Source organism: Rhinoderma darwinii (genome assembly GCF_050947455.1).
Source record: "Rhinoderma darwinii isolate aRhiDar2 chromosome 4 unlocalized genomic scaffold, aRhiDar2.hap1 SUPER_4_unloc_1, whole genome shotgun sequence".
In the NCBI taxonomy this organism is placed as follows: domain Eukaryota; kingdom Metazoa; phylum Chordata; class Amphibia; order Anura; family Rhinodermatidae; genus Rhinoderma; species Rhinoderma darwinii.
In genome coordinates, this window is record NW_027461753.1 from 615497 (window position 1) to 632807 (window position 17311).

At 53.3% G+C, this 17311-nt stretch overlaps 1 protein-coding gene across 1 annotated transcript in view; it reads left to right on the forward strand.

Annotated features, from left to right (window-relative positions):
- Positions 1-14707, forward strand: part of EIF2B4 (eukaryotic translation initiation factor 2B subunit delta) — a 61001-nt gene extending 46294 nt beyond the window's left edge. Inside the window, exons 2-13 of the mRNA XM_075847430.1 lie at positions 2167-2204; positions 2450-2579; positions 2677-2892; positions 4849-4928; positions 5750-5841; positions 5913-6027; positions 6119-6195; positions 8486-8588; positions 9374-9501; positions 9591-9768; positions 12820-13000; positions 14461-14707. Coding sequence (XP_075703545.1) covers positions 2167-2204; positions 2450-2579; positions 2677-2892; positions 4849-4928; positions 5750-5841; positions 5913-6027; positions 6119-6195; positions 8486-8588; positions 9374-9501; positions 9591-9768; positions 12820-13000; positions 14461-14660 — 1538 coding nt within the window. The 3' untranslated portion in view covers positions 14661-14707. The remainder of the gene's footprint in view (positions 1-2166; positions 2205-2449; positions 2580-2676; positions 2893-4848; positions 4929-5749; positions 5842-5912; positions 6028-6118; positions 6196-8485; positions 8589-9373; positions 9502-9590; positions 9769-12819; positions 13001-14460) is intronic.
- Positions 14708-17311: the final 2604 nt, after the last annotated feature.

Below are 17311 nucleotides of genomic sequence, written 5' to 3' on the forward strand. Positions count from 1 at the left end.
ATCTATATCACTACAGCAGTGTATCCTCCTCCTCCTATCTATTATATATCTATATCACTACAGCAGTGTCTCCTCCTCCTCCTATCTATTATATATCTATATCACTACAGCAGTGTCTCCTCCTCCTCCTATCTATTATATATCTATATCACTACAGCAGTGTCTCCTCCTCCTATCTATTATATATCTATATCACTACAGCAGTGTCTCCTCCTCCTCCTATCTATTATATATCTATATCACTACAGCAGTGTCTCCTCCTCCTCCTATCTATTATATATCTATATCACTACAGCAGTGTCACCTCCTCCTATCTATTATATATCTATATCACTACAGCAGTGTCACCTCCTCCTATCTATTATATATCTATATCACTACAGCAGTGTCACCTCCTCCTCCTATCTATTATATATCTATATCACTACAGCAGTGTCTCCTCCTCCTCCTATCTATTATATATCTATATCACTACAGCAGTGTCTCCTCCTCCTCCTATCTATTATATATCTATATCACTACAGCAGTGTCTCCTCCTCCTCCTCCTATCTATTATATATCTATATCACTACAGCAGTGTCTCCTCCTCCTCCTATCTATTATATATCTATATCACTACAGCAGTGTCTCCTCCTCCTCCTATCTATTATATATCTATATCACTACAGCAGTGTCACCTCCTCCTATCTATTATATATCTATATCACTACAGCAGTGTCACCTCCTCCTATCTATTATATATCTATATCACTACAGCAGTGTCACCTCCTCCTCCTCCTATCTATTATATATCTATATCACTACAGCAGTGTCTCCTCCTCCTATCTATTATATATCTATATCACTACAGCAGTGTCTCCTCCTCCTCCTCCTATCTATTATATATCTATATCACTACAGCAGTGTCTCCTCCTCCTATCTATTATATATCTATATCACTACAGCAGTGTCTCCTCCTCCTCCTATCTATTATATATCTATATCACTACAGCAGTGTCTCCTCCTATCTATTATATATCTATATCACTACAGCAGTGTCTCCTCCTCCCCCTATCTATTATATATCTATATCACTACAGCAGTGTCACCTCCTCCTCCTATCTATTATATATCTATATCACTACAGCAGTGTCTCCTCCTCCTCCTCCTATCTATTATATATCTATATCACTACAGCAGTGTCTCCTCCTCCTATCTATTATATATCTATATCACTACAGCAGTGTCTCCTCCTCCTCCTCCTATCTATTATATATCTATATCACTACAGCAGTGTCACCTCCTCCTCCTATCTATTATATATCTATATCACTACAGCAGTGTCTCCTCCTCCTCCTATCTATTATATATCTATATCACTACAGCAGTGTCTCCTCCTCCTCCTATCTATTATATATCTATATCACTACAGCAGTGTCTCCTCCTCCTCCTATCTATTATATATCTATATCACTACAGCAGTGTCACCTCCTCCTCCTCTCTATTATATATCTATATCACTACAGCAGTGTCACCTCCTCCTCCTCCTCCTATCTATTATATATCTATATCACTACAGCAGTGTCTCCTCCTCCTCCTATCTATTATATATCTATATCACTACAGCAGTGTCTCCTCCTCCTCCTATCTATTATATATCTATATCACTACAGCAGTGTCTCCTCCTCCCCCTATCTATTATATATCTATATCACTACAGCAGTGTCTCCTCCTCCTCCTATCTATTATATATCTATATCACTACAGCAGTGTCTCCTCCTCCTCCTCTCTATTATATATCTATATCACTACAGCAGTGTCTCCTCCTCCTCCTCTCTATTATATATCTATATCACTACAGCAGTGTCACCTCCTCCTATCTATTATATATCTATATCACTACAGCAGTGTCTCCTCCTCCTCCTCCTCTCTATTATATATCTATATCACTACAGCAGTGTCTCCTCCTCCTCCTATCTATTATATATCTATATCACTACAGCAGTGTCTCCTCCTCCTCCTCTCTATTATATATCTATATCACTACAGCAGTGTCTGCTCCTCCTCCTATCTATTATATATATATATATCACTACAGCAGTGTCTCCTCCTCCTCCTCCTCTCTATTATATAGTTATATCACTACAGGGATGGAGTCGCTTTCTCTTCATTGTTTCTCTTTTACAGGTGGAGAGCAGCGGAGGACGGATCCCGTCCAGGTGAAGGTTTGTTTCCTCTCCCGCTGGTTCTTTTGGTTTTCTCATTTGTTTTTCTCGTCTCTTTCTGTATTTTGATCGGTATAAACGGACCGCCCATGATTGAGAAATAAGTTGGTGTGAATAAGGCTCTAGTGTTCCTCTGCCCTGACGTCCTGTGTTGTAGTCGCTGGCGGAGGTTGCTGTATGGCGACTTTCATTCGTTTTAGTGTTGCGGGAAAGGCCGGGTGAGAGTTGTACTTTTCTGTGTCCAGGTGAAGGGTCCGGAGCTCTCCAAAGAGGAAAAACTCCGCTTACGGAAGGAGAAGAAGACTCAGAAGAGGAGCAAGGAGAAGGCCGCTGCGGTGGCGCAGGTAGGCGGGCAGGAAAGCGCCCACCAGAGAGGTGAGTATGACAGACCTCGTGGGTAGATTGGGGTGGTTGGTGAGGGCCGGAGGGCATTATGGGGTCTTTCTCATCCATGTTCTCTTTGTTCTTGCAGTGGACTCCTCTCCGTTTCCAACTCCTGCAGCTCCACCTCCTGCGGCAGTCACATGTGAGCCTCCTCCAACCGGAGGAAAGACCAAGGCAGAGCTGCGAGCAGAGAGAAGAGCCAAACAGGAGGCGGAGCGCGCCCAAAAGCAGAACAAGAAGGCGGAGCCAAGTGCAGGACCAGCCCCCAGCAAGGTGAAAGCTCCTCCCCCTGAGAGCCAAACAGGTAGAGATGTGCTCCTCCTACATGTCTCCCACTGTACACTGTGATCTTCTCTGTCTCTGCTTCTGTACGCCCGGCATCTTCTCCTCTGTCTCTCCTTCTGTATGCCCGGCATCTTCTCCTCTGTGTCTCTCCTTCTTTTGTACGCCCGGCATCTACTCCTCTGGGTCTCTCCTTCTGTACGCCCGGCATCTTCTCCTCTGGGTCTCTCCTTCTTCTGTACGCCCGGCATCTTCTCCTCTGGGTCTCTTTCCTTCTGTACCACCGGCATCTCCTCCCCTGTTTCTCTCCTTCTTCTGTACGCCCGGCATCTTCTCCTCTAGGTCTCTTCTTCTGTACGCCCGGCATCTTCTTCTCTGTGTCTCCTTCTGTACGCCCGTCATCTTCTCCTCTGGGTCTCACTTTCTGTACATCAGGCATTTTCTCCTCTGGGTCTCTCCTTCTGTACATCAGCCATTTTCTGGTCTCTCCCTCTGTACGCCCGGCATCTTCTCCTCTGGGTCTCTCCTTCTGTACATCAGGCATTTTCTCCTCTGGGTCTCTCCTTCTTCTGTACGCCCGGCATTTTCTCCCCTGGGTCTCTCCTTCTGTACGCCCGGCATCTTCTCCACTGTCTCTCTCCTTCTTCTGTACGCCCGGCATCTTCTCCTCTGCGTCTCTTCTTCTGTATGCCCGGCATCTTCTCCTCTGCGTCTCTTCTTCTGTATGCCCGGCATCTTCTCCTCTGCGGCTCTTCTTCTGTATGCCCGGCATCTTCTCCTCTGGGTCTCTCCTTCTTCTGTATGCCCGGCATCTTCTCCTCTGGGTCTCTCCTTCTTCTGTATGCCCGGCATCTTCTCCTCTGGGTCTCTCCTTCTTCTGTATGCCCGGCATCTTCTCCTCTGGGTCTCTCCTTCTTCTGTATGCCCGGCATCTTCTCCTCTGGGTCTCTCCTTCTTCTGTACGCCCGGCATCTTCTCCTCTGGGTCTCTCCTTCTTCTGTACGCCCGGCATCTTCTCCTCTGTGTCTCTCCTTCTTCTGTATGCCTGGCATCTTCTCCTCTGTGTCTCTCCTTCTTCTGTATGCCTGACATCTTCTCCTCTGTGTCTCTCCTTCTTCTGTATGCCTGGCATCTTCTCCTCTGTGTCTCTCCTTCTTCTGTACGCCCGGCATCTTCTCCTCTGTGTCTCTCCTTCTTCTGTATGCCCGGCATCTTCTCCTCTGGGTCTCTCCTTCTGTACGCCCGGCATCTTCTCCTCTGTGTCTTCGACCCCTGTGGTTTCCTCCTTCAAGAGAACCTTTCACCTGCCCATAGATGTGCAGCATGTAATAGACCAGGCTGCACAAACCCTGGGGCACTTTACTTTTTTTTTTTCTTTCCTCCTCCGTTATTTAGATATCGGCGCCGTTATATTTGTCGCACAATATTTATATAACCCCCTCAACTGGCAAGGGGGCGTGTTACTATGCTTGTGACACTGTCCAATCAGCTAAGGACAGGTCCACAGCAAGAGCTGGAGAGAGGAGAACGTGTGTGCGCGCACGCTCTTACTCTTCAGCGAGAGATCAGTCTTGTACTTGTCTGCGATCTGGCAAGGGGGCGTGTCTCTGCTACGGACAGTGCAAGAGCTGGAGGAGGGAGCGCGCATTGGACAGTCAACTGTAGTCACACGCCCCCTTGTCATCACACGCCCCCTTGTCATCACACGCCCCCTTGTCATCACACGCCCCCTTGTCATCACACGCCCCCTTGTCATCACACGCCCCCTTGTCATCACACGCCCCCTTGTCATCACACGCCCCCTTGTCATCACACGCCCCCTTGTCAGTTCAGGGAGTTATATAAACATCGGGCGCCAAATAGAGCGGCACCGATATCTGCAGCCCTGCCCGTTACACACGGCACTCGCTGCACCTGGAGGGGAAGGTGAAAGTTTCTCTGTAATTGTTGTGAATTTTTGATGATTTTTCTTCTGCAGTGAAGCGTCTTCCAGAACACGTCCTTGTGGATGATCCAGCTGCACAGAAGAAGTTGGCAAAGAAACTGGAAAGGCAACAGGTGGGCCCGGAGCAGTGTCTTGATGTGTAACCATGGCTCCCTCCTCCCTCTCGCAGGGCTGTGTCTGGCGGCGGCTGCTCCTCCTCCTCCCTCTAGCAGGGCTGTGTCTGGCGGCGGCTGCTCCTCCTCCCTCTCGCAGGGCTGTGTCTGGCAGCAGCTGCTCCTCCTCCTCCTCCCTCTCGCAGGGCTGTGTCTGGCGGCAGCTGCTCCTCCCTCTCGCAGGGCTGTGTCTGGCGGCAGCTGCTCCTCCTCCTCCCCCCCTCTCGCAGGGCTGTGTCTGGCGGCGGCTGCTCCTCCTCCCCCCTCTCGCAGGGCTGTGTCTGGCGGCGGCTGCTCCTCCTCCTCCCTCTCGCGGGGCTGTCTCTGGCGGCGGCTCCCCCTGATCTTAATATATTTTACAGGATTGCATTAATTGCCCTCTTTGCCCCATAGAGGACATGGGGTGAGCGGGTAATTGATGTGCGGGCGCTGGAGGTTGGTCCGCAGTGTGCTGTGGGCGTGTTTAGCGTTTCGGCTGCTATGATTGACCCCTGGCTTTTGTTTTAAACTCTGGTTCTCCTGATACTCCGGTCACATCCAGAGCTGCACTCTCAATTCTGCTATTTTTCTGTTGGTGTTTATGCTGCTGGGCTTCACCTGACTGCCCTGCTGTGGTGCATTGTAGGAGACGTAGTGTTCATAGCAGACTCTGCTGCTTTAGTATTGCGGAATATGTCGTGTACTGTACGGAGTGGAATCTATTACCCGGTTAGCTCTCAGATTCCAGGATGCAGCTTTGGTTATAACTGGTGTAGAACTGTTCCTGGTTACTTTGTCTGCAGGTTCCTTACCGCCAGGACTATGGTAGAAAAGTCAGCCTGTTCTCCCACCTGCACCAGTACAGCCGCAAGATGCCGCTCACCCAGCAGATGAGGTGAGTGTCGCCCGCAGTGTGCGGCGCGATGTACGGTGAGTTCCCCGTCATAACCTGCCCTTGTCTCCCAGCATACCGCACTCCGGAATACACCCGGCCGTGGTGCGGCTCGGACTCCAGTACTCCCAGGGCATCGTCACCGGCTCCAACTCCCGCTGTATCGCGTTATTACATTGCTTCAAACAGGTAACATGACTCCACCCGAAACACCCAGCTCCGCCCTCATGCCCCCGCTCCTGCCCTCCACCAATCACACTGCTGCTTTCTTGTATGACAGGTGATTCGGGACTATAGCACTCCACCCCAAGAGGAGCTGTCACGTGACCTGGTCAACAAGCTGAAGCCTTCCATCAGGTAAGCGGGGGAGGGAGGAGCAGGCGGAACGCCAGGGGGAAGGGAGAGGAGCCGGCGGTACTGGTGGGAGAGGGGGGAGCTGGCTGTACTGAGGAGGGGGGAGCTGGCTGTACTGAGGAGGGGGGAGCTGGCTGTACTGAGGAGGGGGGAGCTGGCTGTACTGAGGAGGGGGGGAGCTGGCTGTACTGAGGAGGGGGGAGCTGGCTGTACTGAGGAGGGGGGAGCTGGCTGTACTGAGGAGGGGGGAGCTGGCTGTACTGAGGAGGGGGGAGCTGGCTGTACTGAGGAGGGGGGGGGCTGGCTGTACTGAGGAGGGGGGGGGCTGGCTGTACTGAGGAGGGGGGGGGGGCTGGCTGTACTGAGGAGGGGGGGGGGCTGGCTGTACTGAGGAGGGGGGGGCGCTGGCTGTACTGAGGAGGAGGAGGGGGGGGTGGCTGTACTGAGGAGGAGGAGGGGGGGGGTGGCTGTACTGAGGAGGAGGAGGAGGGGGGGGGTGGCTGTACTGAGGAGGAGGAGGGGGACGCTGGCTGTACTGAGGAGGGGGGGGCGCTGGCTGTACTGAGGAGGGGGGGGCGGCTGGCTGTACTGAGGAGGAGGGGGGGGGGCTGGCTGTACTGAGGAGGAGGGGGGGGGGCTGGCTGTACTGAGGAGGAGGGTGGGGGGCTGGCTGTACTGAGGAGGAGGGTGGGGGGCTGGCTGTCCTGAGGAGGAGGAGGGGTGGGGGGCTGGCTGTCCTGAGGAGGAGGAGGGGGGGGGGCTGGCTGTCCTGAGGAGGAGGGGGGGGGGGGCTGGCTGTCCTGAGGAGGAGGGGGGGGGGGGCTGGCTGTCCTGAGGAGGGGGGGGGAGCTGGCTGTCCTGAGGAGGGGGGGGAGCTAGCTGTACAGAGGGGGGGGAGCAGGCTGCATACCAGGGGAAAGGGTGAGGGGAGCCGGTGGTACTCGGGAGTGGGGAGCCGGCGGTACTGGGGGGAGGAGGAGTGGGGAGCCGGCGGTACTGGGGGGAGGAGGAGTGGGGAGCCGGCGGTACTGGTGGGAGAGGGGGGAGCCGGCGGTACTGGTGGGAGAGGGGGGAGCCGGCGGTACTGAGGAGGGGGGGGGAGCCGGCGGTACTGAGGAGGGGGGGGGAGCCGGCTGTACTGAGGAGGGGGGGGAGCCGGCTGTACTGAGGAGCGGGGGGAGCCGGCGGTACTGGTGGGAGAGGGGGGAGCCGGCGGTACTGGTGGGAGAGGGGGGAGCCGGCGGTACTGAGGAGGGGGGGGGAGCCGGCTGTACTGAGGAGGGGGGGGAGCCGGCTGTACTGAGGAGGGGGGGAGCAGGCTGCATGCCAGGGGAAAGGGTGAGGGGAGCCGGTGGTACTCGGGGGGGGGGGGGGGAGTGGGGAGCCGGCGGTACTGGGGGGGGGCTAGGAGCAGGCTGCACGCCAGGGGGAAGGGTGAGGGGAGCTGGTGGGAGAGGAGATTAGTGATATTTGGATCCAGTGTACCCGGTAAGATGGGGTTACTGGTAGCCGCTGATTTGCCCAGTACAGCACTACTGCCACCACCAGCCTAATGTGCAAGTGTTCTGGTGGTCTGGATGATGATGAGGGTGGTAGTGGAGCTCTGTATATTGGGGGTGGTCTGGATGATGGGGGTGGTAGTGTATATTGGGGGTGGTCTGGATGATGGGGGTGGTAGTGTATATTGGGGGTGGTCTGGATGATGGGGGTGATAGTGTATATTGGGGGTGGTCTGGATGATGGGGGTGATAGTGTATATTGGGGTGGTCTGGATGATGGGGGTGGTAGTGTATATTGGGGGTGGTCTGGATGATGAGGGTGGTAGTGTATATTGGGGTGGTCTGGATGATGGGGGTGGTCTGGATGATGGGGGTGGTAGTGTATATTGGGGGTGGTCTGGATGATGAGGGTGGTAGTGTATATTGGGGGTGGTCTGGATGATGAGGGTGGTAGTGTATATTGGGGGTGGTCTGGATGATGGGGGTGGTTTGGATGATGGGGGGGTAGTGTATATTGGGGGTGGTTTGGATGATGGGGTGGCAGTGTATATTGGGGGTGGTCTGGATGATGGGGGTGGTAGTGTATATTGGGGGTGGTCTGGATGATGAGGGTGGTAGTGTATATTGGGGGTGGTAGTGTATATTGGGGGTGGTCTGGATGATGGGGGTGGTAGTGTATATTGGGGGTGGTCTGGATGATGAGGGTGGTAGTGTATATTGGGGTTGTCTGGATGATGAGGGTGGTAGTTTATATTGGGGTTGTCTGGTTATAAGGCTGTTTCTTTATATTGCAGCTTTCTGACTCAGTGTCGCCCTCTATCAGTGAGTATGGGAAATGCTATCAAGTACATAAAGAAGGAGATCTCCAATATCAGCCGGCAAATGGGGGAGGAGGAGGTGAGTGCTGTTCATCCCTTATACCCGGGGTCTCGCGCTGTAGTGGGCTGGGCCGGGGTCTCGCGCTGTAGTGGGCTGGGCCGGGGTCTCGCGCTGTAGTGGGCTGGGCCGGGGTCTCGCGCTGTAGTGGGCTGGGCCGGGGTCTCGCGCTGTAGTGGGCTGGGCCGGGGTCTCGCGCTGTAGTAGGCTGGGCCGGGGCCTCGCGCTGTAGTGGGCTGGGGTCTCGCGCTGTAGTGGGCTGGGTCGGGGGTCTCGCGCTGTAGTGGGCTGGGCCGGGGTCTCGCGCTGTAGTGGGCTGGGCCGGGGTCTCGCGGTGGGCTGGGCCGGGGTCTCGCGGTGGGCTGGGCTAGGGTCGGGGTCTCGTGGTGGGCTGGGCCGGGGTCTCGCGCTGTAGTGGGCTGGGCCGGGGTCTCGCGCTGTAGTGGGCTGGGCCGGGGTCTCGCGCTGTAGTGAGCTGGGCCGGGGTCCTTGCGGTGGTCTGGGCCAGGGTCTCGCGCTGTAGTTGGCAGGGCTGGGGTCCTTGCACTGTAATGGGAGGAGAGGATGCAGCACGAGAGTCCCACAGACCTCCAATAGATAGTAAGCCTGCACCCCACCCCCCTCCTATTGCTCTGTCTCTGGGGTGTCAGTCGTCACTGTAGTTCTGGCATTCTCTTCATAAATGAGGAGACTGAAGATGAAGAGAACTATAGGCAGGGAATTGTGGGAGGATATAATCTGAATGGTAAACGGTCTCCGTGATGACCTGTAGGGGGCGCACACGTGTCACTGATGGTTCTTCTCAGGCTAAGAAGCAGCTGTTCCAGTGCATCGATGGCTTCATCCACGAGAAGATCGGGCTGGCGGCGCAGGCCATCGCCAAACTTGCAGCCGAGAAGATCAGCGAGGACGACGTCATCCTGGTGTACGGCTGGTGAGTGCCCCCCGGGTCTCCGTTCAGTGACCCCCCTTCGGGGTCTCCGGTCAGTGACCCCCCCCCCTCTATGTGTTTACCCGTCGCAGCTCCTCGCTGGTGAATTTTACGCTCTGTGAAGCTCATAATAGCGGCAAGAGGTTCCGGGTGATCGTGGTGGACAGCCGGCCGAAACTAGAGGGAAGAGAGACCCTGAGGAGACTGGTGACCTGCGGCATCCACTGCACCTACATCATGATCACCGCCATCTCCTACATCCTGCCCGAGGTGAGTGTCCTCTACTCCAGTCACATCCAGAGCTGCACTCACCTCTACTTACATCATCTACTCCAGTCACATCCAGAGCTGCACCCACCTCTACTTACATCATCTACTCCAGTCACATCCAGAGCTGCACTCACTGCACCTACATCATGATCACCGCCATCTCCTACATCCTGCCCGAGGTGAGTGTCATCTACTCCAGTCCCATCCAGAGCTGCACCCACTCACGGTGATTTGATTGGCGCCCTCTACTCCAGTCACATCCAGAGCTGCACTCGCCTCTACTTACATCATCTACTCCAGTCCCATCCAGAGCTGCACACACTCACTCACGGTGATTTGATTGGCGCAGGGCTCTGTATGTGATTGGTAGATGTAGGGTCATGTGATTAGCGCAGGGCTTTGTATGTGATTGGTAGATGCAGGGCCATGTGATTGGTAGATGCAGGGCCATGTGATTGGTAGATGCAGGGTCATGTGATTGCCGCAGGGCTTGTATGTGATTGGTAGATGTAGGGTCATGTGATTGGCGCAGGGCTCTGTATGTGATTGGTAGATGCAGGGTCATGTGATTGGCGCAGGGCTTGTATGTGATTGGTAGATGTAGGGTCATGTGATTGGAGCAGGGCTTGTATGTGATTGGTAGATGTAGGGTCATGTGATTGGCGCAGGGCTCTGTATGTGATTGGTAGATGCAGGGCCATGTGATTGGTAGATGCAGGGCCATGTGATTGGTAGATGCAGGGCCATGTGATTGGTAGATGCAGGGTCATGTGATTGGCGCAGGGCTTGTATGTGATTGGTAGATGTAGGGTCATGTGATTGGCGCAGGACTCTGTATGTGATTGGTAGATGCAGGGTCATATGATTGGCGCAGGGCTTGTATGTGATTGGTAGATGTAGGGTCATGTGATTGGCGCAGGGCTTGTATGTGATTGGTAGATGTAGGGTCATGTGATTGGCGCAGGGCTCTATGTGATTGGTAGATGCAGGGTCATGTGATTGGCGCAGGGCTTTGTATGTGATTGGTAGATGCAGGGTCATGTGATTGGTAGATGCAGGGCTCTGTATGTGATTGGTAGATGCAGGGTCATGTGATTGGTAGATGCAGGGTCATGTGATTGGCGCAGGGCTTTGTATGTGATTGGTAGATGCAGGGTCATGTGGTTGGCGCAGGGTTCTGTATGTGATTGGTAGATGTAGGGTCATGTGATTGGCGCAGGGCTCTGTATGTGATTGGCGCAGGGCTCTGTATGTGATTGGTAGATGCAGGGTCATGTGATTGGTAGATGCAGGGTCATGTGATTGGTGCAGGGCTCTGTATGTGATTGGTAGATGCAGGGTCATGTGATTGGCGCAGGGCTCTGTATGTGATTGGTAGATGCAGGGTCATGTGATTGGCGCAGGGCTCTCTATGTGATTGGTAGATGCAGGGTCATGTGATTGGCGCAGGGCTTGTATGTGATTGGTAGATGCAGGGTCATGTGATTGGCAAAGGGCTTTGTATGTGATTGGTAGATGCAGGGTCGTGATTGGCGCAGGGCTTTGTATGTGATTGGTAGATGCAGGGTCATGTGATTGGTGCAGGGCTTTGTATGTGATTGGTAGATGCAGGGTCATGTGATTGGCGCAGGGCTTGTATGTGATTGGTAGATGCAGGGTCATGTGATTGGCGCAGGGTTCTGTATGTGATTGGTAGATGCAGGGTCATGTGATTGGCGCAGGCCTCTGTATGATTGGTAGATGCAGGGTCATGTGATTGGCGCAGGGTTCTGTATGTGATTGGTAGATGCAGGGTCATGTGATTGGCGCAGGGCTCTGTATGTGATTGGTAGATGCAGGGTCATGTGATTGGCGCAGGGTTCTGTATGTGATTGGTAGATGCAGGGTCATGTGATTGGCGCAGGGTTCTGTATGTGATTGGTAGATGCAGGGTCATGTGATTGGCGCAGGGCTCTGTATGTGATTGGTAGATGCAGGGTCATGTGATTGGCGCAGGGTTCTGTATGTGATTGGTAGATGCAGGGTCATGTGATTGGCGCAGGGCTCTGTATGTGATTGGTAGATGCAGGGTCATGTGATTGGCGCAGGGCTCTGTATGTGATTGGTAGATGCAGGGTCATGTGATTGGCGCAGGGCTCTGTATGTGATTGGTAGATGTAGGGTCATGTGATTGGCGCAGGGCTCTGTATGTGATTTGTAGATGTAGGGTCATATGATTGGCGCAGGGTTCTGTATGTGATTGATAGATGCAGGGTCATGTGATTGGCAGATGCAGGGTCATGTGATTGGCGCAGGGCTCTGTATGTGATTGGTAGATGCAGGGTCATGTGATTGGTAGATGCAGGGTCATGTGATTGGCGCAGGGTTCTGTATGTGATTGGTAGATGCAGGGTCATGTGATTGGCCCAGGGCTTGTATGTGATTGGTAGATGTAGGGTCATGTGATTGGCGCAGGGCTCTGTATGTGATTGGTAGATGTAGGGTCATGTGATTGGCGCAGGGCTTTGTATGTGATTGGTAGATGCAGGGTCATGTGATTGGTAGATGCAGGGCTATGTATGTGATTGGTAGATGCAGGGCTCTGTATGTGATTAGTAGATACAGGGTCATGTGATTGGTAGATGCAGGGTCATGTGATTGGCGCAGGGTTCTGTATGTGATTGGTAGATGCAGGGTCACGTGATTGGTGCAGGGCTCTCTATGTGATTGGTAGATACAGGGTCATGTGATTGGTAGATGCAGGGTCATGTGATTGGCGCAGAGCTCTGTATGTGATTGGTAGATGCAGGGTCATGTGATTGGCGCAGAGCTCTGTATGTGATTGGTAGATGCAGGGTCACGTGATTGGTGCAGGGTTCTGTATGTGATTGGTAGATGCAGGGTCATGTGATTAGTGCAGGGTTCTGTATGTGATTGGTAGATGCAGGGTCATGTGATTGGCGCAGGGCTCTGTATGTGATTGGTAGATGCAGGGTCATGTGAATGGTGCACGGTGATGTGATTGGCGCAGGGTCTGTACATGATTGGCGTTTTTTTGTGTTTTACCCTCAGGTGTCTAAGGTTTTCCTGGGGGCACACGCTCTGCTGGCGAACGGATATGTGATGTCTCGAGTGGGAACCTCCCAGATCGCGCTGATCGCCAGAGCACATAACGTCCCGGTGCTGGTTTGCTGCGAGACCTACAAGTTCTGTGAGAAGGTCCAGACCGACTCCTTCGTCTCCAATGAACTGGGTGAGAGCGCGGCGCACGCCTAGAGGCTGCCCCTCCCCCCGCCCCCATGTATCGGTAACGATGATGATGGACGAGCTGTGGATGAATGACTTCATTTTGTGCTGCCGTCTCAATCTTCTTCGTTTTCCACGGAACGTGGTTTGGCGCGGACACAGATGAATTATTTGCTGCAGCTTTATGAGGGTGTTGAGCTGTTTGTGATCAGCAGTGATGGCGGCGGCGGAGGCTCATGAGGGGCGCACCGTTATTTTATCTGGTCTCCTCCACCCCCGTCCTACTGACCGGATTGCAGCGGCGTGTGACGTCCCGGACACAGGATTGGGCGACGCACGATGAGACTGAGCGTCATGAACTCGGATCCAGGCGATGAACGGTCAGGGCCGGGTCCTTTGCGGTATCGGGTGACGGCCGTCACCTCTCGTGGTTGTCAGATCTGGTCGCGTCCTGTGGCTGCTCACAGTCCCCGGGTTGTAAAGCCAGAAACAGATAAAACAGACACGGCGCCACATAGTGCAAAATAAGAGCGATAAAACCAAGGGGCAAATGGAAAGAAAATTTGCTCACCTAGGGTTGTGGACACCGGTTAAGATGTCACAAACGTATGAGAGCTGCTGCCAGATCCGTGCACAAACAAAGCAAGTTTGTTGTCAAGAGGTACTGCAAATTCAGCGGAGAAAAAAGGACCAAACGGCGCTGCTCAGAAAGGATGTCAGATGTAATGAAATGTGAATAAATAAATTTATTAGGAAATATAATAGGCTACGCGTTTCGACGCCGGACCGGCGTCTTCATCAGGCCTGATGAAGACGCCGGTCCGGCGTCGAAACGCGTAGCCTATTATATTTCCTAATAAATTTATTTATTCACATTTCATTACATCTGACATCCTTTCTGAGCAGCGCCGTTTGGTCCTTTTGTCTCCACTGAATTTGCGGGTTGTAAAGCCGACACAGTGTCTCGTGTTGGATGATGGGGTTTGTAGTCCGTCCATTTAACCCGTTGTTTGGGAGGACGATGATCGCGGCCGGCGTGGACGATCTGCTCCGTCCGCCTCGTGCGCTCACTTTTTGGCCGATTTTTTTTTCTGGACTTTTTCTTTTTTTCCATGTCTGGTATTCCGTAGAAACGGCAGTGGGGGGGGGGGGTGTCTTCTCACATACACATCAAGTGCTGGTATTTTGTATGGTGGCTGGGGGCGAGGTTGAGCGCGTTCTGTGACGTCTCTCACCTCGGGGGACAGATCGCTGGTTCGGCTTGTTGGATCCATCATGTGATCGGGTCGGAGCGCTGCACCGGCACAGCTGTCCCTGAAGACGTCACATCTTCTTCACGCCGTGGCGACACCCCCAGTAATGGCGGCCGTCTTTCCTCCATCCCGGGTATAACTAATAATGGAGACTACATGTTGGGGTGGATATTGAGGGGTGTAGTCCCGTGACCTGCCGCTTCTCTGGTTGCAGATGACCCCGATGACCTGATCGTGACCCGGAAGGGTAAATGTCCGTTACACGAGTGGGAGAAGAACCAGTGGTTGCGGCTCCTGAACCTGGTGTATGACGTCACCCCCCCGGACCTGGTGGACCTGGTGATCACGGACCTCGGGATGATCCCCTGCACCTCGGTGCCGGTGGTGCTGCGAGTCAAGAGCGGGGAGCAGTAGAGGAAGAATCGGGGGTCTCTGTAATATTAAACGTGGATCTGATGTTACTGAGTCGCCGTCTCTCTATACTGGGATATGGGGAGGGGGATGGTGGTGGGTGCTCTCTATGCTGGGATATGGGGAGGGGGATGGTGGTGGGTGCTGTCTATGCTGGATATGGCGGAGGGGGTGGTGGTGGATGCTGGGATATGGAGGAGGGGGTGGTGGTGGATGCTGGGATATGGAGGAGGGGGATGGTGTAGGGTGCTGTCTATTCTGGGATATGGGGGAGGGGGTGGTGGGTGTTGTCTATGCTGGGATAAGGGGGAGGGGGTGGTTGTGGGTGATGTCTATGCTGGGATATGGGGGAGGGGGATGGTGTTGGGTGCTGTCTATACTGGGATATGGGGGAGGGGGATGGTGGTGGGTGCTGTCTATGCTGGGATATGGGGTGGGGGATGTTGGGTGGTGCTGTCTATGCTGGGATATGGTGGGTGGTGCTGTCTGCTGGGATATGGGGGGTGTAGTCTATGATGGGGGTGGGTGCTGTCGGCAGGGATATGGGGGAGGGGGATGGTGGTGGGTGCTGTCTATGCAGGGATAGGGGAGAAGGATGGTGGTGGGTGCTGTCTCGCAGAACTATGGATCTAGGACCTGACGTAGCGCAAAAGGTTTACCACATACGATGGCTTTCACCCCGTCCAAGAAGAAAATATAGGTGTGAGCGGCCGTCACGTCTCCTGTCCCCCCACCTTATACTAGACGAGACCGAGGAAAGCGAGCCCGCGCGACTGCACGAGAGAGGAAAGCGAGCCCGCGCGTCCGCACGAGAGAGGAAAGCGAGCCCGCGCGACCGCACGGGAGAGGAAAGCGAGCCCGCGCGACCGCACGGGAGAGGAAAGCGAGCCCGCGCGACCGCACGGGAGAGGAAAGCGAGCCCGCGCGACCGCACGGGAGAGGAAAGCGAGCCCGCGCGACCGCACGGGAGAGGAAAGCGAGCCCGCGCGACCGCACGAGAGAGGAAAGCGAGCCCGCGCGACCGCACGAGAGAGGAAAGCGAGCCCGCGCGACCGCACGAGAGAGGAAAGCGAGCCCGCGCGACCACACGAGAGAGAAACTTGGCTTAGAGAATATGTAACATTGGAATGATGGGAAATAACGGATTGACTGAACCTCCCCTCCCCCTCTCTGTGTATATGTATGGCATGCACTATCAGGAATCTCCTCTGTAGTGTAAGACGTGTATAATAGATCTGGGATGGACCTCTCCAATAATACAAGAGCCATCCTATCTGAACCTGCAAGATTAATAGCAACTGAGCACAATGTTCTGGACGACGATCACTGATAGACAAAGCTAGAGGCCAATAGGGGTGACGCAAAAACACCACCATACTGACGTGGACGTAATCGCTCCAATGATGACATTAGAATCACAGAAGGTAATGACGATGATGAAGCTCTCCGCTGATTGGCAGCTTCACGGCCGAGCCTCTAGACGGGGAGGGTCCAACTGACACATAAAGCATGTGAGAGCGAGGCACAAGGCGCCACTGCCGAACACTAGGAATTTAGTCATCAGTAACTCCAGATGTCTCCCTGACGAGCCCGATAGGGCGAAACATGTAAGAGTAGGAGTTCTATCTAGTGAAATGTAACTGTTCGATATCAGGGACGTGTTCCAGTTCACAATTTATTGGCTGAGTCTGATTGCGGACCTGACCTCAATACCTCACAATGAGCTGGACTACGCAGATAGAGGGGAGGGGAAGGATGCGATATATGATCCTCGTATAAGACTCGGACTATACTCGGAACAAAAATCTTAACACAGGAACCGGTACATGATATCTAATTGACACTAATATGTTCTGTATGTCAGTAGATGTCTTTATAAGTAAATGTCTGATGTTCCACGTTTTAACCGCTTAATAAAAGCAACGTTTTATATTTACTCCTTCTAACCTTTATAATCTAATCCTAACTGGAAGGAATAACGGGAACCAGTCCGTTCATTACTAACTGGGAACTTTCCATTATCTTCAGGTTCCCATGATCTTCCCTCAGGAACACACCCCTTCCAGTCAACCAGGTAGAAGAAGGTTCCTCCTCCCTTCTTATAGTCCAGAGTCTCCTTGACTGCGAAGGTGTCAGATTCACCACTGGGAGAAATTACAGCGATTCAGGACCACGGGCTTTAGGAGGGAAACATGAAAGTAGTTGGGAATTTTTAGAGTGGGAGGCAGTCGTAAGCTTATACGACACAGGATTGATCTGAAGGAGAACCTCAAAAGAACCAAGAAATCTGGGAGCAAATTTGTAAGGGGATTTTCAACCGAATATTTTTTTATGACAACCAGACTTTGACTCCAGGAAGAAATTGAGGAGGGATTTTCTTTTTTCTATCAGCATTTTTCTTCAGGCGGTTTACCACCTGTAGGATAGAGGACTTGGTTTGCTGCCAGATATGAAGAAAGTCTCCAAATGAAAAGTTAGCAGCAGGTACTTGAGATGTAGCAGGCAAAGGAAGAGGAACACGTGGATGATGGCTGTGTACAATAATGAATGAGGAAGAGGCAGTAGATTCACTCGTGTGTTTGTGGTAGGAGAACTCGGCCCAAGGAAGGAGCTGCTCCCAGTTGTCCTGTTGAACAGAAATAAAATGAAGAGAA